This window comes from Cyclospora cayetanensis, unplaced genomic scaffold (genome assembly GCF_002999335.1).
Source record: "Cyclospora cayetanensis isolate NF1_C8 unplaced genomic scaffold, CcayRef3 CcayRef3_contig_740, whole genome shotgun sequence".
In the NCBI taxonomy this organism is placed as follows: Eukaryota; Apicomplexa; class Conoidasida; order Eucoccidiorida; family Eimeriidae; genus Cyclospora; species Cyclospora cayetanensis.
The window spans coordinates 1-23,571 of NW_020312746.1; the positions used below are offsets into that span (position 1 = coordinate 1).

General features: G+C 46.6%; 1 protein-coding gene across 1 annotated transcript; it reads right to left on the reverse strand.

The window, feature by feature from the left end:
• Window positions 1-195: 195 nt before the first annotated feature.
• LOC34617940 (dynein-1-alpha heavy chain, flagellar inner arm I1 complex) lies at window positions 196-22,912 on the reverse strand. The gene is given in 57 exon segments (XM_026335610.1): window positions 196-742; window positions 1,107-1,227; window positions 1,833-1,948; window positions 2,073-2,263; window positions 2,515-2,762; window positions 3,248-3,470; window positions 3,641-3,809; window positions 3,866-4,005; window positions 4,121-4,233; window positions 4,361-4,568; window positions 4,776-4,979; window positions 5,130-5,411; window positions 5,555-5,778; window positions 5,900-6,194; window positions 6,330-6,497; window positions 6,615-7,308; window positions 7,437-7,672; window positions 7,814-8,012; window positions 8,178-8,365; window positions 8,500-8,781; window positions 9,027-9,238; window positions 9,433-9,568; window positions 9,710-9,961; window positions 10,110-10,367; window positions 10,474-10,700; window positions 11,089-11,338; window positions 11,528-11,767; window positions 11,867-12,041; window positions 12,157-12,346; window positions 12,472-12,725; window positions 12,836-13,059; window positions 13,293-13,440; window positions 13,543-13,706; window positions 13,814-13,940; window positions 14,036-14,301; window positions 14,461-14,721; window positions 14,940-15,193; window positions 15,555-15,865; window positions 16,033-16,257; window positions 16,351-16,535; window positions 16,638-16,784; window positions 16,889-17,024; window positions 17,477-17,683; window positions 17,818-17,985; window positions 18,413-18,615; window positions 18,775-19,031; window positions 19,141-19,405; window positions 19,621-19,795; window positions 19,943-20,106; window positions 20,222-20,372; window positions 20,542-20,727; window positions 20,931-21,016; window positions 21,182-21,556; window positions 21,685-21,957; window positions 22,120-22,227; window positions 22,518-22,616; window positions 22,817-22,912. Coding segments are annotated over 57 exon segments (12,303 nt in total).
• Window positions 22,913-23,571: the final 659 nt, after the last annotated feature.

The following is a 23,571-nucleotide window of genomic DNA, read 5'->3' on the forward strand; positions in this document are numbered from 1 at the left end:
AAAAAAAAAACCCTCTGCACTATTCCTGGTGAGCAGCTTGGCAGACTGCCCTGTGAGATACTCCCTAATCCTCATAATTGAGCTTTATACTCTAATTCATGGGCTATGAAGTCTACTCATCTGTTGAGTGTAGCTTTGAACTGGGAAACATGGAACTGTGTTTTCATGAACCAAAGGATCTAACCTTTTCCATTTTCACCAGAGCAACTGTAATTTCCTGGCTATTGTTCTGTCTACGGTGGCCTCCTGATCACTAAAACTTCGTTGAGGCACAAACATAGTATTCACCTTTATGAACTCGATGTGCCCCGCACTTGAGTTATCAGAGGGCAAAGTGTAGCTAAATGGAGCTTTGCTGAAGGAGAAACGCCGGTAGCTGTCGAAGATAAACTCCCCTAGATATTCTTCAAGGTAGGTCACGAGCACCCGCCTGTCGTATTCATCCGTCACGCGGCCCCCATATACTATCTCTCCAATCAAAAACCGAAGAGTTTTCCATGGAATATCTGCTGGAAGGTGTGACAGCGTTGCGCTTTGAGTATCCTCTGAATGCTCTCCAGACGTGTGGCAGATACTTGCTGATGTGCCCACAGTCTTGCCCAAATACATTTTGACAAGGCTGAGAGAAATGGATAAATCTGACTCATTAAAATCGTATGGAACGTTCCACCCTATCTTTCCGTACTTGCGACGCTCCTGAAATGCAAGACAGCCAATGTTTTCTTTCGCATAATCCCTGAGTCTTTGAGCATTTTGGAGTGTACTAGAGATTGGTCGGAGAAACACAATAGTGCCGACTCTCTGTCTACTAAAGCCGCACGCATTACGGGGCCAGCGCTCGTTTCACGATTCCTTGCTTGTGGATTTCACCTGCACGACCGCGTGGAGAAAGCTGAGTGCGTAGACAAGCGTTGGGTAGGAGGGATGTTGGCACTGTTCAATCTTGTCATCTCGAAGCAGAGCATACGAGCCCTGCATGTTGGCTCGTATTCCTTCTGGTGGCTCCGTTACAACTTTTAGAGAATCCTGTAGTGATAGCAAGGAGCCATAGCGTGACTAGCGGGTCCGAACAGCACGCGCGTACTAGGGAAAAGGCCTTATGGAACGAATGGCGAAGTTGAACACGTGTGCAGTTAGGGAAAGGCACCTGTAAGATGCTGAGGGGGAAAGCATTTGTCGGCTGCGTTGTTAGCCATAGTCTGAACCTTGGGTGGGGTTTTTTCATCTCTGAGTAGCACAATATGTTAGGGGGAAAGACGTTCCTTAGTTACAGCTCATTTCCTCAGGTGTTGTCGAATAACATTGTGGGTGCTCCGGTCGGTATCCTGACCTTTTAGACTCAGTTGCTTTAGTAAGGCCGCATTACGAAGGCGCCAACTGAACAATCTACGTTTAATTGCAACAGGCGTATAAAAGCAGACATTTTCCACTGTATGATCTGCTTCTGTGTTCCCACCTTGTAGCAACTTGGCGAGCGTCGCAAGCCACGCCGGGAGTAAATGACAGTTTTGAAGCATAATCCAGAGTCCGCGCTGGTACCCTGTTTCCACTAACTGCTTTGCCTGTTCTCCCATGCCCTGACCAATGGACAGGGATCGGAACTTGTTCCCTGCGGAGGCCAACACAGTCAGCGTATTCATGCTTTGCACCATGTTGTTCAAAAGTACTAGCAGATCAGCATAAAACTGTACGCCCGTTCCTCTCTGTATAATGCGCAGCAACTAATGTAATTTGTAAGCGTTGGTACCTTCCAGCCGGATGTCACAGTGTCAAGCATCCCCTAATCACCAACCAACGGAGTGTGTGCAGTTGTGTTCACGAAGCCGACTTGCCAGCAAGGCCACAAGAGTCCGCCAGAGCACATATAGCGGTGTGAGGGTTTGCCCCCGGTGAAAGAATAAGCAGGATCGGCGCATTTTCCGACGATTGGGCGTAGATCTTCGAGTATCTGCAGAGGTGCCCAGTACTTTGGAGTACAGGAAGTAGAATATGGTGTATATGGACACTCCAAATAACAAAGTGCGTACAGGTGGAAGACCCTATATGTTGGCTCTGGTGAGTTGATTGCTCACTGGAATGTAGGCGACTGAACGTAATGGTCATTCAACTTCCATTGGATGAACTGCTTGATTGCACTATGGACACGATCGACTCGGAAAATACGGACAACTATCAACTTTTGAAAGGGCGACAACACGCGATTCCAGTGTCCAGGCAATTCCATTTTCTCCGCGAAATCATCTTGCGCCCATTGCCTCCATGCCTGAAAAGCTCAGTGTAGTATGCAGTAGTAAGTGGTTTCTCTTGCGAACGGTAGAGGAGGGAGTATTAGGTAACAGTTCACCGAAATCCCTCGTGGCATCATCATATTTTTCAAATCTACAAGAGTAGACCAGCTCGTACAGCTTGGCAAACTGAGGACCGCATTTGTGAGGCAATCTTTGAGATTATCGTTAAGGCTACATCCAACCCTAACCGTTTTAACGGACTTCCACAGGGGAGGGCAAGGTATACCTGGCTTTCCGATAAGACATGTCCTAGCAGACCCCTAAAATTGCTGCTGAGCTTGTCTATCTTCTGCAAGTCGTTCCAGCCACTGTCGGGTACCCAGATGAGTTCTTCTGGCTTCGAAGAATCTTCGGATATAGTGTTGCTGCCCTTCAAAAAAAAATCGAGCTCTTCTTCAGACAACTTACCGTCATACCGCATAATCATGACTGCCAGATGAAATGAAAAAATGAGACGCTGGCTTTCGACAAGGCCTGGTCGAACAGAGGTACAAAATGTGCTACGTACATTGTGAAATGCAGCGCAGTGAGGCTACTGTTCGTACAACAAAGTCCTTATCGCAGCTTGATAATCCCAAGCAACAGAAACCCTCCCGATATATACATAGTGCCGAAGTGTTACATCATGTAACATGCGTCTGCTGCACATAAGACCTTTCGTGAATAAGTTATTCTTGCAGTATATTATTCGATTCGACAATTGTGCTCCCACTGGTCATGAGCGAAAGAAGTTCTGGTCATGCAAGGTTTCAACACGCTTCATATATTGACACAGCAAAAATTCTGAAATCAGTGCAACTCAGTGATTAGTAACAGCTTTTACGTGTTAAAATGGAAGCAATAGTTGACGATGAGCAATTGAGAACTTGATCCATAATGGCTACTCAAGATTGGAAGACCTCGTGACTGCCAGTACGGATTGTCGAGAGCGTACACAAAGCCGTTATCCTCCAACTCACCCAGGCTGATGTAGTCGTAGGATAGCTGAGTAACCTTGTCAGAGAGGCTTTTGAGGCGATTTTCGAGTATTCTATCTTGACGCGCTTCCCTCAGGGCAACCCTAAACGTGTGCAGGAAAGCATCTAGAGAGTACTCAAGCATCGGGGATACATTTTTCATGCCGTCCATACTAAAATACACAACACTTCCACGCTTGGCCACGCAGTAAAATTCCTGGCGTTTCTGCAGAAAACGTTGACAGAGCTGTTGACACCGTGTAATATCTGCAATCTGCTGCACGGTGCTTTTCATCCGCACTGGATGTGGGGATCCTCTTTGCCCACAACAGCTTTAATTGAAATATGTTTAAGGACCAAGCCACAACTTGGAAGCCAGACCTCCTCTATTTTGGCAGCAGTCGACTTTGCCTCTTCGAGAAAATTCTCGATTTCGAGTGCCTTGGTCTTCGTGCTTTGAAGCGTGTCGATCAAGTCTTCGTTGTCGAGTGGATTTCCCTTTGAGTGGGCAAGTTCGTGTAACAACGTGTTCTCAAGTTGCTGCGAGGATACGTCCACATTTGTTCTCACTTGAAATGTGGCACAAACTCGGGGAAACAGTGAAGAAGGCACCACATCTACCGGCATCATTTGTGTACCTTTAGCATCAGCCGGCTCTCGCTCATGCGGCGTATAAGGTCTTGTCTTTGATGCTCTAAGTCAGGCACTTCGTTCCCCACAACAATTGCCAGCATTTGGTCAGCCAGGCCAGTAATTGTTACCTGATATGCCAGAGCGCAACTATGGTGCCCTTGCTGGAATTCGACTTGAGAGAAAACAGTTAGCTACAGAGAGCATGAAATTGATGAGCAGTGTTTTTAGTATATTTAACTGAACCTGGTAGTTGATAACGTTGGCTTTGTTCATTATCTCTGGGCTGAACTTGGGATTCGAGAGCTTGGTGGTCAGATACAAGCAGAAGCCGTCATTCCAATCAACTTGCTTTCCCACTGAGAATCGGGCATAGAACATTCCGAATGCAGGGGCAAATAATCTTGCCGAGTACCTTCATCGTATGAGCCAAAAGTCAAGCAATGATGCCATTTATTAAGACATGAGCCCGAAAACGGTGCTTACGCAGCGTGACAACCTTTTGGCCGTTTTGGATCACTAGGCTTCGCTCCAAAACAGGATCTATTGAAGGGTCGATGTCAGTCTCAATGGACTCGAAGAGAAAGGGTTTGCCATATTGAATTGCGAGCTCAAGGTATTTCATGTAATCATCTGTAAAAGCCTTTGCAACTAGGCCACGATCCTCCTCGCGTTGCTTTATCCATTTTACCGCCTGACCGCAGTTTTCATTAAGTTTATTTGCACCAACCGACGGTGCAATGTATTATGCTTATTATGCCCTGGGCATGAGAGCCACTGTATTGGCTAGCGCCCCTTAGCAATGTATTATAGGCAATAGATACTAGGGGTACTTGGCAGAGTGTAATTGCTTTGTAGTCCGTCATGATGAAAGCATCCCCAAAGCCTGGCGTCACTCTACCTGTAATTGAGGATCGATGCAGAGAGGCCACCGAGAAGACATGGTCGTGAGAATGCCATTCTGAATTGACATTTCATTGGCGGGTAGCCCCTCGCTATTCCACTGGACAATATCGGCCTCAGTCGTCAGCAAGCATTCGATCTTGAACGGATTGCGTACAGGAATACCAGACTGTACAACTCGGCTACACCATTCCTCATAGATCTGAGCAGCTCGGATGCGTAGCGCAGACCCGTATCAAGGTTCATAGAGCAATGCCTTCTGCAGCTTAAAACCCCCTTCGTCGCACTATTGGATAGGCGGTAGAAAGCGGATTGCATTTCAACCACCAAAATGTGTGGATTACCAACTGACCATTCGATTCCTAAACTCCAGTGTATAGGGTCCAGCATATGAAAGAAAGGCTGCCCCTATTAAGCAGTCGCCAACCAATTTATTGCGTGTATCACTACAGGCTTCGTGTTCTTCTGTCCAGCGGCGTCGTTCGGAATCAAGCCCATCTATCAGTGTGCAAGCGGCTGCTAGTCTGCGTTCCATGACTCGTGCTTCAGCCTCCACCTCTCGCAAAATATTCGTTTGCTGCGCTTGCTCATTCATCAAACTGCTAAGTTGATCCTCCAGGTGATGAAGCTCTTCCTATGTAAGAAATAAGAATATACAAATGACGTTAATGCCATTCACCACTACCAGACTCCATGCAACCAAAATAAGCATTTTGTTGTCTGGCAAGAAAAAGAAAATCAAGGACCGGCTGATCGAGCAAAGAAACTTGAGCTCACTCGGATTCTTGCCAGGTTAACTCCTGCCTCGTCTTGCTTTTGTTGTAATTCTGCAACAAGCCGACGTTTTGGCTCCACTCCTTTTGCAACTTCGTGGTACTCTACCATTGCTTTGACCCATGTAAGCAGCCCATTTCCAGCCTTTGACACCTTTGCCATTTTCTCGCTCGAGAATGAATCAGGGTCTTTGCTGAAATACTCTGCCAGCTTTCGCACTTGTCGTTCTGAAAATAAGATGTTTACGCGAAAAAACTCCAAGTTGGAAAACAACATAACTCACGTGGCACATGTGCTCACGTGTGAATCACGGGAGTAGGTATCTTGAATGCAGGCCCCAGGACTAACCTGTAATATTATCTTTCGGATACTCCACGAGGCTTTTGAGAAAGTTGACGTCGTTCAGCATTGATTTCGCTCCGTTCCACCCGTCGGCTTCGTTTTCCCTCCCAAGCGGGCGCAAGATGACAACGCACATGCAAACATTCATAACTGGCTTCGGTGGACTCGTAAACGCCTTGATTTCCGTGATATCCTTTTTATCAATGTTTTCGAGTGCTCGTGCTGCTGCCTCTAGAGCTGGTATTGCTGCAGCAAGCGCGTCGTCGGCACTGGCTTTTTCTTGATTTATGGTAATCTGGTCCTGAGGCCACTCCCATTGGTAGTATTACCCACATTTTGAGCATATTCATCAAGATCGCTTGTAAGCAGCGTGTATCTTAAGTAAACAATCGGCCACCTATTGCCCTTCACTTAAATACTAGTTGTTTAAAATCACCTGGGATATTTGCATCTCTGTAGCGCGAGCCTCTTCTCGCCTCTGGGTGGCTTTTATACTCTTCTCATTTATACTGCGAATCAACTCTTCTATACTTCGCTTTTTCTCATCCACGACAGCCTTCTTGGCCTCGACTTGAGCATTCATGATCTTAACTGATTCAGCAGCCTGATATTGTGTCAAATCAAGTGATAATCTGAGACATACGTGAGTTATTGCTCTTGGGGTGCACACATCTCTGGCGGTGTGGGGTTTAAGGCTGGAAAAAACTGACGCAAAACGTACAGTATTCATTTTCTGCAGCCCTCCTTCAAGCCTAGTGCTAAGCTGATGAATACTGTAGCGCTTTGCCTGCAGCATGCCTTTGTACGTTTTGAGGAAGTCAAGGTAGTTCTTTGGAGTGGAAAAAGCTGTGCGGCCACACTTTCTCTCGAAGTCCGGTGCGTACACTGTGGTAACACTGGCGTGAACACCAACAATGTGCTCTTCGATTGCCGAGCAATGTTTTTGTGGTAAATCTTCGTGCTGTAGAAGTGCTCTAGCGACTGCGCTAAGTGCATTTAATGGCCATGGCTGAAACCAGTCCACACTTGTGCAGGATATCAGGCCAGGGAAACTGCGGCAACGGTTCCGCAATGTGTCGCCAGAGGGCGAGATGGCAAGAATAATATGTAGATTATCTCGAGCTCTGTTCATTGCGTAGCTCCACAGTGAGTCTTCTCTGGTCTCATCTACCCGTGCAGATCCCTTAATAATGCCGATGAGGTCATCTTTCTGGTCCTCGGAAAAAAGGGCTGGGATAACACCAACATTTAAAAGGTTGTTAATGTATTCAAGGAAGCACTCGTGCTTGATGTCGGCGTCCGAAAACAACAAGCACTGCCTCTTAGTAACCGCCAACGTTATAAGCTTGCGGAGATCTTCCTTCAAATCCGGCTCTCCGTAGTTTCTCATCGGAGTAAGTGAGAAATGGTTATATCTGTGGTGAGATAATGCCACAACTAGGCAACAATGAGTTTCTACAGGTTCCCGGCTTCCCCTATATTTCTTCTATTTTAGAGGGGGAACAAAGGACTCGCGAAAAGGTATAAGGAAGGTAGTTCTTACCCAGCAATAAAGATTGCCAGGGTTGCTACACTGCGTTTACCAGATCCTCCCATTCCGACAAGTAATGCATGTCCTCTGTCCATTCGGATTATTCTGTGAACGCGGGTGAGATGAGCTATCACATCCTCGAACATGACTAAACTCATGGGCTTCCGATCAAAATTGTGCATCTCCAAGAGGCGCTCGAGTAGCGGACGGATTTCTTCAAAGGATGCATGGTCGTCATACGCTCTATTCTGAGACATTCGTCGGTGCATTCAATTCAGTACAAACTTGCTATTCTTAGTAATAATGCATTTATATTCTCGGTATTTTCGTCAAGACTGGCTACCACATATATCCTAAGCCAAGGCTAATCGGTACCAGGTTGCCCCTACTGAAGAATCAGCCTTCTCTTCGGCCTCCAAAAGCGATAGAGCGCTTCGGAACTCCGACCAAACAATGGGATTCCTCAGCGCAAAATCCGAAAATTGTGGAAAGGTTTCCTGGACAATATTTTTCATGCATGTATGCTCTAGATACATCTTTTCCGCTTCGTCAATTAGCTTGTCTTCAAATACCCTCAGGCTTTCATGTCTGTACCCAATTCACAGCGGAGCCAGGTGCAGCTACAATCTGTCATCCATACCAATCTGCTTCTCCTTGTGATTCAGAATTATACAGAACCCTTCCTCATCTCGACTGCCCTTACTCCGTACTTTCATGCGGTAAAGTCATCGGCTGAACAGTTCTCTTCCTTACCTCCACAAGCGCACAATTGCCTTTCCGTCTGCTGACGTAGGCAGTGTCGCGTGCCATATGCCCTGGTATATGCGGCAGAGGTCTCGCAAGTTGAAAATGTAGTGAAACTTTTTTGGCGTGCGGGTCATTTTTTTGACCACAGTCTCGTAGAGACTCAAAGTAGCCTCGGGTAACTTTTTGAGAATCGCCTGCACAGCTCCAGCGCCAAAGCACCTCTGTCATGGCATAAAGGCGCGGGAGGACACTTTTCTTGAAACCGAGAGGATGTTCGAAATGCACACGGGGTACTTTGCTTCACAAGGGCTCTGTGCAGAAAACTTGCCTGTAGTGATTGGGGCTCATTGCAAAACTTTTCATCGAGGATTGCAGAAAGTATGCGTTTAACTGACTTCTTCGATGGCAAATTGATATTGAAGCAAAAAAATCGCGATACAGCCCTTGGGTCGATTGGATTACCGCCATTGCCAGGGGGATTCATGGCCCCGAGAAAGTGAACGTCTTTCAGAATTATACGTTCAAGGCATTTGCCTCGTTCGTACAAGAACATTCTCTCCATCATAAACTTCATCAAGGCTATAGGTTGCTGTGTTCCATAAGTATCTACCTACGAAAATAAATGTGGGAAAGCTACCCAAAAGACGCAACACTGGCTACTGCACGAAGCCAGCCGCATTATACGCTTGAGGCTGCAAGTAGACTGAAGAGAATGCAACGAATGTAATGCTGGTGCCGCACAACTCTTGCAGAACGTACAAGCCTGAAAATATCTGCAGCTACTCAGCTAAAGCTCTTTGACGGGCGGCGGTGTCCATACATACAGTATCCGCAGACTTAGTCGTCATTGCTTACCAAGGGCATATTGAGGTCATCCAGAAATACTTTGAGCACTTTGCCCGAAGGAGGCCCATAAATACGCCCTACACGCTTGTCTATGTGATCTTCAATGGCCTTCTGGAGATCAAGAGACGTAGTCCTGCTGCTGAAGTTCATTTGCAGCTGCATAAACTCATCACTATGGAGGTGACTGAGCCAGCTTTTTGTCATCATCGACTTCGCAGTTCCTGAGGGTGTTGAATACATCTGACACTGCAGTTCTTTGTCTAATTGGCGTAGCAAAGTCCTGTGAAGCTTGTTGTGTAGTGCCTTTGGCTGCAGCCTGAGACCTACAAGACTATGAAAAACCACTCAACTTTGAAAACAGCACTGAGATGGCAGGTCCACACAATATTGAAGGTATTCATACACTGCAACTAACCTGATTCGCCTATGAAGAGGGTGGGTAGCGCCTTTGAAGCAAAGCCTTGAAGAAGCCAAATAGCACGAACGGTGTCCATTGTTGGCACGAAAATGCTTGCAAATGAAGCTCCCGGCTTTGGAGAATAATTCGGAATCTGTAAGCAGCGGGAAACAGTGCACTGTAAGCTGCTAAGGCTAGCACTGTAATTAGTACACGCGTCGCAGGCCATTTTTGGAGGGCAGAATGTGAGGAGATCAATGGTAAATGACTGCAAAGTAGCTGCTTAAAAGCTGACTTGATTTTCCCATGAAAGCCACGAGTTTGTCTCGAAGTCGTAGAAACTGTCGAAGAAGCTTTGATTTAAGGTTGCCTTCCCCGACAACGTTCGAAGTAGCTTGTCGAAGCGGCCTTGCTCTTCTCCTATGAGGGTTGCTCCCAATGACCAGACTAAAGAAAAGAGGAACGCGTTTTCTAGCTTTTCTGGACGTAGTTTTGCATATTCCGCCTCTGAGACCATCAGGTCCATTACTTTGCACAGTTGTGCGACCTGATTGTTGCACACTATATTCAAAGATGCTAACATCACTCCTTCAACCAAAGATGCTACGGTACTTTAGGAGCTCTGCTAGCTCCTTTCGAGTTCTGAGCTCGATTTTGTGGCTCAACCAATCTACCTTGCTAGGAGGCTATCATACCATGCTGATGTCCGTTCGAGCTATGCACTTCACTGGCAGAGGCGCTTCATCCTCCCTTCCTGTATCCTGCATTAGGAAAGCAAGAGTTGGTGGGACATACTTGTCCCACAAATAGTCCAGCGATTCAAGCATTGCTGCGCTTGGCTTGCTCCTAGCCCAAGCGTCGTAGTAAGGTCCACTGCCGAGGTCTCTTTGGTCCACGTATACCATTCCACAACGCGAGACGGTTGCTGGAGAAGCGTATTGCAGGTCTGAAACCTGAAGAAATGTATTAATCAGGTATGCGTATGACACATGCCAGCAGAGAAAATAAAATACCGAGGTGTGATGCATCAAGCACGCAAAACAAGGCTTTGAATCTGACCTCAAAAAGAAGAGCACAATGCTTTTCTAAGCGGATGCGCTCCCCGTTTGGCAACGTAAGAAGTCTGTTGTCATCCATAACAGAATTCATGCTTTCTACCCAAACGGCGTCCACGTCGCCGTCAAACAATATAATTCGTTTCTCTTTTCGCTTAGGCGGTAAAGGCTGATTGGCATCCCGAAAAATCTTCGAGAACAGTCCGTCGGTCCAGTCTCGTGACACTGGGTCTACGGAAAGCATACAACAAGAATCGAAATGCTAGAGATATGGGGAACAGTTAAACTGAATTTGGCAGGAGCGTAGTTGACAATAACGCGCACAAGGTAAAGCCGGTTACCAGTATGTCTACGTATTACTCGTACCTTGATAAAGTGCGCCTGTAAGCAAGACTAATCTAATACTAGTAGTAAAGAGCAAACCAGCTGCCCCACAACTTGCATGACCTGCTTAATTGTTTTTATTTATTCGATGGTGATTTGGTTTACCTTGCATGTACCTCGACTCTAGCAAGAAAGCTAAAAATGGATGAAACCAAGGTACAGCTTTTTGAAGCCTCTCTTATTTAGTTCTCATCTTGCTGCGTTTTACAGTAGCACACTGTACTTTGCAGCCTACCTAAAACGCCATATAACTCGTCTACTCCTTGAGCTTTGGGGTTGATCGGAAAGACTCTGACGGGCTCGTCAAATGCCTCCTTGTGGGCGGCTGCGAGGACTTCGATAATAACAGTCTTTCCCCCACCCGTCGTTCCAACAACCATTGTTGCATGTCTGGATTCCATTGTCGCATGCAGCTGCATGATCTTATCAACTTGGTTCTCGAGTACCGCCTTTGATCGTGGCTTTAGGCACTTTCTCTCAAGCTCCTGTCCGGGAAATAGCCAAGAGTAAGCACCTACAGAGTGATTTCAAAACCTTCAAACTAGCTAGAGGAAGTGAAGAGTTAAGGTGTAGGCCACATCCGCTACAAAACGCATCGTTCGGCAATGCCGTAGATCTCGTGTTCACTGCGTGGGGCCTCCACAATGCCCAAGCGGTTCCTCTCACTGACCTACCTGTAGAATGGCTGCGTGAAAGCCTTCTTGAGTAATGCTTTCGCATGGGACATTAGGAAATAGATCACCCAAAAGGCCCATAAACAGTGAAACATCCGGTTTTACAAGTTTTGGGATGTTCATATCGCGGAGGGCCCGTATGAGTAGCAGATCATCTGGTGATTCTGGCGCCATGCGCTTCATAGATCCAGCAGTTACCAATACAGCCTTCAACGCTCTCAGTTGGAAGTCATAGAAGTGCTGCAAACTCATTATTCGAACAAGCATTACCATGCGGACTTCTCTGGGTCTGTGAAGAACGAGCAAAGCCACTCTGAGCAACACAGTGCTATATCTCACCTGCTTGGACAACTGTGCTCGAGCCAGCTCATACAGAACGGTCATCTTTTTTGCGAATATCCGTGCCTCTTGGAAGCCCTCTGACATGAGCATGATCTCGCAGATCATTGCCATATCCGGCACTGTCATTGTTGCAGGGCGAAATAGAGCCTTCAGGTTGTCGGGTAGTTCTGACCTGAGCATGCCATTCAGTATCAATTATTAGTTAGAGTCCCTGGCGGCTTCGCGTGCAAAAGCATCAGATCTTTGCGTTAAAGTCATGAAGCTGTAGCAGCCAGGTCAAAGCGTACCGTCCAGCGTATCCAGGATTCATTGTGACGAAAATTCCCACTGTCGGTACAAACGTTAAGCTTTTACCCAGCAATTCTACAGATCCCTTCCCATTCTGCATGCTGGTTTGTATAGCTTTGATTTGGGCTGAAACCACTGACAATACCTCTGGATTGATACGATTAAACTCATCAAAGCATCCCCAAAATCCTAAGTTGCAGCAGAACAAGCAAGAACACAAACCAGTACTGGCAGAATGCAAATGTACAATAGGTCTTTTAAACAAATGTTTTCTTGAAAAATGTCATATCTAAAGCCATCATTCAGGTGCTCACCCGTTTGCACAAGCCCTGAGAATATCGTTCCCATTGCCTGGTAATCCAAGCCATCCCCACAATTCTGTATAACACAACGGTTTGCCAAGGATTTTGCCAAGTCCTTCACTGTCTCTGTTTTCCCTGTCCCAGCTGGCCCAGCTGGCGCACCTCCCAAACAAAATGTGAGTGCTGTTGTGAGTGTCATAATACATCTGTCCGTCAGAGGCGTTATTACCAAATGGCCGTTGAGACCCTGGTATTCATATCCATATCTGAATAGCACATCGCAAACTGAGCGGCTGATGGCAGCACATAATTGGCGTCGAGCAGGAACCAGTATAGGTGGGAAATTAGGGAGCCAAACTCGCGTCTTATTACCTACCGAAACTTCCCCGTGCACTGTCGTATTTCAATATCGTCTGCTTCCATATCCCAGTAAAACCTTAGCTGGCTTTCCCATTCAAAACTGTTTGCGCTAAAGACGCTTTTTTCGACGAAATGTTCTATGAGATCCCTTGCGTGCACGTCCAGGATAATCAGGGTATTCACTTTCTTCCTGTCCCTGTATTCTAGCGGCTTGCGTACGACCTCGATCAAAGCGGAAACCTACGGAAAAAATTCAAAACCAAGGAATAATGGAATGAGACAAGTCGCTTGAACGTGATGGAAGTTTGCATAATTTTGAAGAGAGCATGCTCTGACTAGGGATGGTAACCCATAGAAGATCGTCATCTTATGATTAAAGCACAGCTTTTGGCCTCTTAATTGACAAAGGCTTAACTAAGGACGGCATGATATTCAAAGAGTTCTAGCTTTTACCGTACACAGGAACCCATTACCTGCTGGCGCTGAATTGCTGCCTCATGTCGGAGTGCATTTTTGTCACCCTGATCTAGACGCTGAAAAGCATCTTCAACCCTCCAGGTCCACCAGATGCGCGACCCCACACATGCCACCATTCCAAGCTGTTCGGTAACCCATCGAACCCTGAGAAGACGCACAGCTTTTAGACCTTTGCCTGAAGCACGAAAGGGAAACCATAAGGCCGGCTGTAGGTAAAGAGCAAGGTGCTGTGGTTTAGCGACTCACCTAGGCTTGCAGCCATACATGTATATGCCCTCTTTTGCAATTCTATGAAGCGATTGTTTCATAGCGTTGTCCACTGTTGCCATCCATTCCTCAGCTGGGCCTTCAGGCATTAAGGCCTCGATAAAACGATAGTTTTCACCTTCTTCGGATTCCATTCCTGAAACCTGAAATGCATTGACTAAAGGCATGCCTCATCTGCGCAGCAGCAAGGAGCAATGGGATGTTACGGTGCACATTGACAATGTCCTGCTCGTGCTTTCCCATGAGTCACCTGTCCTGAAGCATTAATCTGGAGCTCTTTGCAATTGTCAAAAAGCTTCAGCATCAAGGGTTGCACTGATTCATAGCCGCTGGATCCAAGCACTGATAGTAGCTCATCATCTGAAATAAAGTAAAACCTGCGAATCGTACGTTTTACGCAGTTGGGCATGATGGCCTTGTACACTGACCGTTAATACTTGGAATGATTGGGGACCCTACAAATAAAATTTACCTTGGGTACAGGATCCTTTTTGCATCTAGGTAATCAGATAAAGACCGCTGGCAGCCATCGAGTTCTTCCGTCAGGCTATTCATTTCCAAAAGTCGCTTCTCGACACAAAATGCGGAGAGGACGTTCGGATTTTCGTTTGTCTGTTTCATTATGGAAAGAAAGCAGCGGTTTATAGCGTCAAATCTTTTGGCTTCTTTAGGCAGTTGTAACCGAATATCAATGGATGTAGTAAAAATCCCATCAAGGTACATCCATTTCCTTTGCACCTGTCAACGAGAACACCAGCTGGACACGGCTATCAGACCTCTTCAAGGCAATATTCGTATGGTTTTAGCCTGAGTCTTAGTACATTGTAACCGCAGAAACAATACCTAAGCCCTGCATGTCACCTTAGTGTTGAACATTCAGTTTACCAATTGTATTACCTGAAGCCATGAATCAAGCACTTCGCGAATGATATTAAGGGACTTCTCCCACTTGCGAATCTTTTCTATCACACCAGAAGCAAATCGAGAGCTCAACATGGATTGAAGCTGCAACAGGCTATCATCTAGCAGCATTCGCAGCTCTTCATTGGATTTTAACACCCATCTGGATTCATCATTCTTGTACTTCGTAGTTTCAACAACTTGTTGTCGCCAGCACGACTCAATTCTAGAAATATCCTTTTCAAGCTTCAGCTCTTCCTAAACAAGTGTCACACGCTTTGCTGCATTGCCTTTGAACATACTTGCAAGACCCATTGAGATGGACACTGCCGATTCAATGAAATGAGACACAGCCTTAATACAAAGTAGTGGAAATTCCCAGCTCCGCGGGCTTTAGTAAGCTTAGAGTCTAGAAGCTTGTTGCAACACTGGTGACTTTGCAATGCTCGCAGTGAATGGTCTTGTCGAGTACGTACAGTGGCAGCTTGAATAATTTCGTTCACGGCATCGGGAAAACGCTCTAGTTTCAGGTCCAAGACATCTTGTAAGCGTAAATTCTGGTTTTCGCCATCAAATGATTGCCCTGCCAAACCCATCAGCTCTTTCCAGTGTTGTGGCCGTATCGCTTCGTTTTTCAAGCGTTCTACCAATGGCAGCTGACTTCGAAATCCATTAATGACCTGTACTACTCTCAGGTATGCCTGCACGACACCGTTTGAATACACATATACTTTCCTTGCACTGCCAGGAACCCCTATTGACCCGTGTTACCATTCCAGACTGGTTCGCATGCCATTAATGCTTTCACTTAACGTTACTCTTGTCTTCTTGTAGAATTCAGCATACTGGGGAGCTTGTAGCGCGAGAGGCTTCGCCCGCGGCAAGGTTCTGCAGCCGCTTTTTAAACCCTTCAAGTGCTTTCTGCAGCTCCTGAATCACACAATGTGCGATAGAATGGGAAACACGAAAGTGCACTGTTACATCTACCCATCCCAGCGGACCAACTACATCTGATGTGCGCTCACTGGACGGCTGCTGGAGAGGAGGCGCATGTTGTAACATACATGACGTTTAAGGTGCTGACTAGGTACTCACTTGGAAGTCAACTTTCGCCCAGTGCCGTGAAGCCCACTCTTTTATTATTGCATCGTGATCAGTATAAAGGGTGTACAGTTGCTCGTGCTCGCCTATATCTCTCTCCAGCGTGTCCAACACAGGAAAGTTAGTCAGTGGGAGAGAAAACATATTCTCAGCGCTATTAAGATCCGCTGCCCGTCGTTTGAACTCGGCCAACTCTTTGCGAATCGCTGTTATTACCCCCAATCCCTCCTGCAATGTCGTGTCTGCTGATTCTGTGCCTTCCTGAAATCTCCGCTGAAGCGCTTTACATTCATCGATAAAAGCAGCAACCTGAAAATAGGGCAAGGAGATAACGTATTTTTCAAATAGATATTTCTTATCGAGCCTACGTGAAGAACAGAACTCAAGAGGGAGTCATCCCCATTTCCTACCTCCTGCTGTTTTTCACCAGCAAACTTCATTTTAATAGATGACAGTTGCTTTTTCCTGCGGTGAGCTACGTTTCTGAGCTCGTTCCATGCTTGCGGAAGGGAAGCTAATTCCAGGCCTTCGGCTTCAGTCAGAGGGTATTTGTAGCTTTGTAGAGTCCTATACATTTCTTGCACTTCTGTTAGGCGTATTTCTGCATCCATGGCACTTTCATTAATGGCGAGTAGCGACTGCATCAACAGCTTAAATCTTTCGAGTGTGTCTGTCTCCACTTCAAGGCTTCCCCTACAACAAGAACAGCTTGTAATCTGACAATTGTTCCTTAAAAGTAGTCCGCTAGCAGCAGAACTTATCAGGGCGTGTGAAGAGTTGCCCTACCGTCCTTCGCGTATCAACGTTTTCAGATCTGTCGTCTCGTGCCTCATTATTTGATAGAGTGTAGCAGCATAGGCTTTGCTCAGCGAAAGTGCCTGTTTCCGAATTCCGTTAATGACCTCCGAAGAGTCGAGTTGGATGAAACCAATGGTTTTAACTTTTGGCACAGAGCTTAATTCTGACGCAAGCTGCACGCAACGGCAACGTAGGCATCTTTCTAGATGGTGAATTTGCTACTGCAGGCATGTCATAAGTTTGGTAGCAAGCCGACACCGATGCCCTCAACTCACATTCTCGTAGGCCCGAACATACACGTCAAAATATAACACGTTAGGCTTTTTCGCGATGAGCTGGTCCAATTCAGCTTTACGATCTGGGTTCCAGAGTAACCAATCAGCTTCATACTTGCTCCAGTTTTTGACACATTTAGTTATGTGCTGCAACATTCACATTGTTGTACCCATGGTCATATGATACTTGTATTCGAGTTAACAAGTGGCAGCTAAACAACGGAACAACTTTTCGCGGTGTCAAAGGTCACCTGGAATACTCTTTGAATAGCCTGATGAGTGGCAACAGTTGTATTGATTAGTGCGGGTATTCGAGAGACTTCGGCGTAGAACGTAAATTGGAGTGCTGCTGCCTCATCCCCTGGAAGCTGCTGTATGGGAACGCACCTGATAAAACATCAATCAATTAGAGGACGCTTTACTCTGCTTTGCATGTAAAAAGTGTTTTGTCGTGAGAAAATGAATGAAATCAAGCGCATGTAATAGGAGCCGCACTTGCACGTTCCATGCATCCATCTCGAAAATTTCGTAGATGAAGCAATGATGTTCTGCATAAGCTTGGATATGGTCTTGAATATTGTTTGAGTACTTCTGTGTATAACAACTTCTTTGTCATGAAGCTCGGTAGTCACCCGCAGCACTGGTGGCCAGCGGCTCATTGCCGGCGACAAATTGAAAAATGCTCGGAACCGACTTGTTGCTGCAGTGAGGAAGCGAAAGGCACATACAGTATGCAAGATCGAGGAGAAGTACGTCCTTATGAAACAGCTAACATCAAATTGACAGATAATAAGATAAATTTGGGCTTTCCCATTATGCGCGTGGAGCAGTAGTGTCGCTTGCCTCTAACGAGCATTGTTACTATTGCATTGAAAATTCGACGTTCCCAATAGTAGTAGTAGCCCCCCATGGCTTCGCTAGAGCCAGAGGTGCGGCCTTCGACAAGCTCTTCAATCTTTACCAGATATGAGGTAACTGCTTCATATCTTGCTTGCAGCGTCTCAACTACTCGCGCTCTGTGTGCTTCGATGAATTCGTAGAAATCCTGGCACCAAACAAAATACGAACACCCGTCACCACTAAAGTCCTCGTCTTCTGGCTTGGCATCATCGTAATCAGGTATCAACAACGCACCTGTATTGTGAGTGGCTCGAAGGAGTACCAGTTGAGATCTCTAATTAATTGTGCGTCCTCTATCTCCTTTACAATGCACTCAATGATCTCAACGTTCTTAAAAACTTGCTCGCATGTAGCTTTGAAGACTATCAGCGATTTCCGGCACGTTCCCGCAAAATCCTCTAGCCCTAAGCTTGTCCAATTTAAGGTGGTTAGGCCAGGAAGGACAGCCCTGCAGAGAGATTTCCACGTAGCCCAGAGTACACCCATTGTGGCTTGGGGTTACTACGCGGTGTGGTAGCACGGTGAAGCCAGTACCAGAGTGATTTACACGCTGGGCACAGCAGACGTCATGCTGTTTTGCAGGTTGGATTTTCCATAGATTTTTCGTGCTTCCACGTGTAAGGAAACCTCAAGCGCAAACGTCGAAGGGGATGCGTAGCTATGTCTTGCCTATGGAGTTCAGCTATTTGGCGGGAAAGCAGCTTTTGGTTGCCGGGGTTTATCTTCGAAAGCGTGGTGTTGATCTTGCTCACAAGCCCTTCCAGAAGTACATAATGCTGGCAAAACCTTTCCTGGTGGTTCACAGTAGTGAAGATAGCATCAGAAGTATACTTCACGGGATGTCGCCACTTCGACTGTGGACCAGTCCCTGCTACCTATGCCATGTGCTCCTCACCTTGTGCAGCGCTGCGTTTACCACAGCTGCTGGGGCGTCGCTTATTCCAAGTTGATCGAGGTGGCGAGCCTCTTGCATTACAACCCACACGTTGGGGCTGAAATTAACTGCGTAAGTTCCATTGGCTTCACGCCGCAGAACGTACGATTTGAGACACTCCGTCGCAGCAACCGCTGCATTAGCCTGCCCAGTTTTGACCACAACTCTTATTTAACAAGCCCCGTTAATACCATCTTTCACTGACAATGCCTTCTGTGATACTGCGAATCAAGGATGTAGTGATTCCACCGTAACCATCGTCTAACACGACCAAAACCACTAACATCTTTGTTGCCAGCACACCTGCCACTCCTTCACCCTATGCTTCTGATAGGCTGTAACCGCCTTTGCAAAGGTCAGGTAGTTGCCGAAGACGAGCTCGACCTGATCGAAGTCAAATACTTCGGGCATTTGCTTAAAAGCCAAAACACTGGTTTTCAGGGCTTGCAGAATTCCACTTGACCACAAAATTGCACCAGCAGTAGGGGGCATATGGTTTGGGATGGGAGGGTTCTCATGATGGCGTTCGAACAAGTTACGCATGCGGTCCACTTCAGTATCTGGGATGCGAATCGCAGCAAAAGCACGTTTTGCAGCTGTCAGCACCAAGCAGCTAGATAAGAGGTCTAGCTACATGCATGTAGCAGTCGGTGTCAGCCTAGTGCATACTGAATTGCTTTAAAATATCCACAAACTTTTCTTCAAGTTTAATGTTGATCTTCGGCCTGCTTTCCGTAGTGGTGAAATCCTTCAACATTTGAAATGCACCGACTGCTGACCGAAGCTTGGTAAATTTTGTATCCAGAAACAATATGCATTCAGCCTCTAGATCCTCGGTTTGCTGCCAAAAACTCTTCATAGTTGCACTAACTTCTTCAGAAGATCCCTCGCTAAAAATACGATCCGAAATGGGGTCAAAACAGCTAATCAGAGCCTGAACATTTTATTCATTCAGGTTTCACACGGTGGTATTTGCGTTGCTGTACGCACTGGTGCAGGTGTTCTTTTAGCTGTTTCGTGACTGTCGGTTTCCGCAAAGTATTGGACATGGACAAACAGAGACGGCCAGTGCAGTAAATAAAGCGCCTCTTATGCCATATACGGCATGCTTCTTTTTGTATTTTAAATAGTATCGAGCAGCCTACAGACCTGTATTTTCCCAGTGAGCCTGTTAATCGCTCTGCGAGAACGAGTGACAGAGTGAAGCCTCGGGCCTATGAACCTCTTGAACTGTCCAATTACGTTTGCAATCTTCTCAAACTGGGAGCACATTGAAGCCATATAATCCGTAGTCTGAAAGAGCTTGCGCCGGTCAAACTCCCACCTGAGCACAAGCACAGTTATTCCGCTCCTTTGAGTGCCTACCAAACTAGCGTAATAAAAGACGCTACCTGGTAAGAAGGGGTGAGAAAATCAGCTTTAGGAGGATAAGGTCAAAGACAAATAACTGCTATTCAGTCATTATGCAAACCTTCGGTTGCATTCTGACTCTTCGAGACGAGATCGCATATTGAAGTACTCTGCTTTCCACGTTTCAAGCATGATCCGAGACCGCTGCAGTATTACGGTGGCATCTGCGGTCTCTCCTCTCAGAAGCTGGTCTATACGGACTTCTTGGTGAACACGCATTCCCAGCTGATGCCGCAGGGTACACAGCTGGCACAGCTAGAGTACCCTCTCCAACGTGTCAGCGTGCTTATAAACCACCTCACTCCAAAACTAATGCTGTTATTCAGTTATGTGCACCAACCTGATATGCAATTCTTTCGAACAGATCTTGCATGCGTTCATCTGTTGTGAAATGCCGAGATGTTACCCACACCATGCGTAGCGCATTCATGAGCGAGGCAATCGTGCGTGCCATGCCTTCCATTTCGCATGTTTCTAATGTTTCAAAGTACCTGCGAGAGAAAAGGTAATAATGCTTTCCACAAAATGAGCAAAGACATACTTCTGTGCAACATTTTTCACTTCAGCCTTACATCCCAAGTCTCTCTCTGCTGATCATTCGGCTTTTCAGCCACGATATGAGCCTATCTGTACACTTTGGCATATTAAGTGGGATACGACCTCTCAAGGGTCGACAGGAAGCGAACGTTGCTGAGAGATTCCATGTTCAGATGCTCAAGCTCGTCGAGGGCTTTCCTAAGCTCTGGTAGCACCGTTGATCCTGGATAAGCTTGCTCGTACCGCTTGAGTACCTGCTGACACCCTGGCGTGATAAGCAGCTCGTAGAGTATGGATACCGCTGCATACCTGAGGCAATACAACAAAGAGCATATGCGAATGCGTACCGAGACCAAATAAGATGCAGCTACATTTTTTGGTAGTGCGTAGCGCTCTTAAGAAGCGTGATTCAAATGCAAGGTCGTAAAAGTTTTCAAAAGCCTTGCTGTGGTAGGAGAAAGCCACTCTACGCATGCGGCAAAAGCATAATTGAGGTGGTCTTAGGTCTATACCGGGCTTTCCAAAAGTTGATCTCAGACACTGGAAGAAAGTTGTCTGACGTGCGCTTTCTTTCAGTATCTAAGAGGTTCGTTACTAGCTGAGAGACATTCCCAAAGGCATACAGCATGTCATTTGTTGACAAGGTCAAGGTAGTACGGCAGTAGGAACAATTAGCAGTAAAGGGAACAGACAGCAGTAAAGCAACAGTGCTCCCAAGTAAGTGAGAACACTAAAGAGTAAACCAACTTGAATTTTAGCTTACGCTATGCCATCGAGATACCGTCTCTTCTAACGTAGTAGAGTCTGTTGGAATTTGATCTACAATTGAATGAGGGGTCTCAGCCACTGATACTGGCAGTGCCGCCGCCATTCTACTTGACGCTGTCAAAATATGCTGCAGTAGTTCCTTTGTGGCCCCTACTGATTTGTGCTTGAATTCCAGATCCATGCCATATGCAATTTCTTGTGAACTAGTTCTGTGTGGAGGGTCGTCCACCGCACTACATGCATCCGAAAATGCCTTGGTATATTCGTCTTGCCCAACATTCGTCATTTCCTCTGTTGTTGATTTGGGCGCAACTCTTTCGGAGCACGTTTCAGACAGCTCTGGAACTTCACTGTCGTCACTGCCAGTATCCTAGATAATACACAAATAGTTGGATGCGAACTAACAAGTGGTACAGTGCCGTCAGATTAAATGTGCTAATTTCTCCAACATTGGGCGATTCTACGGAAGGAACTGCACTGAATTGACCATCATCATACCAATGCGTTTTCTCGAAGACCTGGGTTGTTCGGAAACGTGGATTCTTGAAGCCCTAATCTCAGACGTTGGGTGGGAATCGACGTGCTATTCGGTGAACTGGCGCATTCTACTGACGAATCCTGACTGCATTCCTCTATTTCTTCCCTCTTAGAACTCTCAGTTTGGCCATGCAGGACTGGCAGAAGGAGACCATTTAACAGGAGGGCGAGATCATCGAGAACATCAGATCTAGTTAGGCCTAGCCGAATGCAGCGGCTCATCTCCTCCACGCCCTAATCGCAGGCACATCGGCTACCTCTGTCAGCCAGGGTATCCTAACTGCATTACAACTGAGGGGCTGACAAGGAACAAAGTCATTCATCATGGAAAAGCGGGTATGTTAGAGCCTCGCAGTCGAGAATCAAGATGTGAATCCACACGCATTGGTGTCATACCTTCCCAGTTAAGTCAATTTGCCCGGAGCAGAGCTTGAGAGTGTAGGCTTGGACGTTGGAATCGCTATATGTTCTCAGTGGCCTAGTGTCCATGTCAAGAATCACTGTCTGGAAAGCACAGTGCGTTCGTCACTGATGCCTTGTGCTTGTTGAAGCCTGGCTCGATTTCGTTGAAAAGCAACGTGATCTGTGCATTTTACTTTGCCAAAGGAGCCCCCTAGTTTAGGGTGTGCTCACCCTACTATGGGACTTAGATCAAACCTTTAGCCATATGTGCACTGACGAACGGGCAATCTGGTAGGCTGATGGATGAAACAGTTGCATGCACCTTTGAGGCACTTCAAATACTTAAAAAATTTTTCACAGTCTGTTGTGACGAAGTATTGGTGTCAACTCACTTGGGAACCCTCAACTTTAGTAATGGCAAAGAATAATGCTGTCCCTATTCTTCCTTCTTCCAAAAATTGCTGTAGTATCTTGTCGCCCGTGTGCGCTTCCTGTGTTCCACATTCATCGTAACTCACAATGGTTGCCAACCTCATTAATGCCTCCGTGGCTGCATGCTGAAGAATAGATGGCGGAATCGCTGTTTGGCTGGATTTCACATGTGGGTAAGCAAACACTGCGTTGGTTTGCTCGATCTATTTTCCGCGTCCCCAAAGAATTCGCCTTTCCCCGAAAGCTCACCCACGCTTACCCGGGACATCAGGGCTTCCCATAAGCTGAGATCCTGTAGCTGCATGGTGCCCATTACTTTCTTTTTGATCCACGCTTTTCGCGCGTCGAAAGCCATTGTGCTGCTCGGGACTGGACACTATTCTCTAAGTCTCGTAGGTTCCCAACGATGGAGAGTTCAGAGTACTAAAGCTCTACGAATGGGCTGCCCCGTAGTGAGAAGACCTGAGCAAGCCTAATTAGGTGTCCCCCAGAACATCGTGGAGCTTTCCAATACATCTCGTGTAGACTGTGGTCGCCGGCTGTGCCGTAAGTGGGAGGTCACTTTGTTCTCGTTTGAAAGTCACGTTACAATTTTGCCAGGATACACTGCAGAATTTCGAGGTTTGCCACCAGCTAGTGGTTTTATAATTTGTAATCTGATCGCACATGGAGATGGGCAACGTAGAGCACTATCCGTCGTTACCCAGGGCAGCGGGGAGGTTCAGCATGCATATAAGGTACCCAGCTCTAGATCAACTCCATATTCTACCTCTAAATCTCCTCATTATGTTGATCACTCCTTTCTTGTGGCCGGTCGCACCAGCACGGAGTTGCATCTAGGCGATTCGCCACGCGGGTTACCACTAATCAGGAAGCCGTGGAAGGATGCAGTTCAATCATGCACGCACTGACCTCCCCATTGTAAATCCAAAGATCCACCCGGTTTTATGGCATTCAGTAGGAAGGGGTGTTTTCGGCAGGCGAAGAATCTCACTTTTCAGGGAGACACGTGCT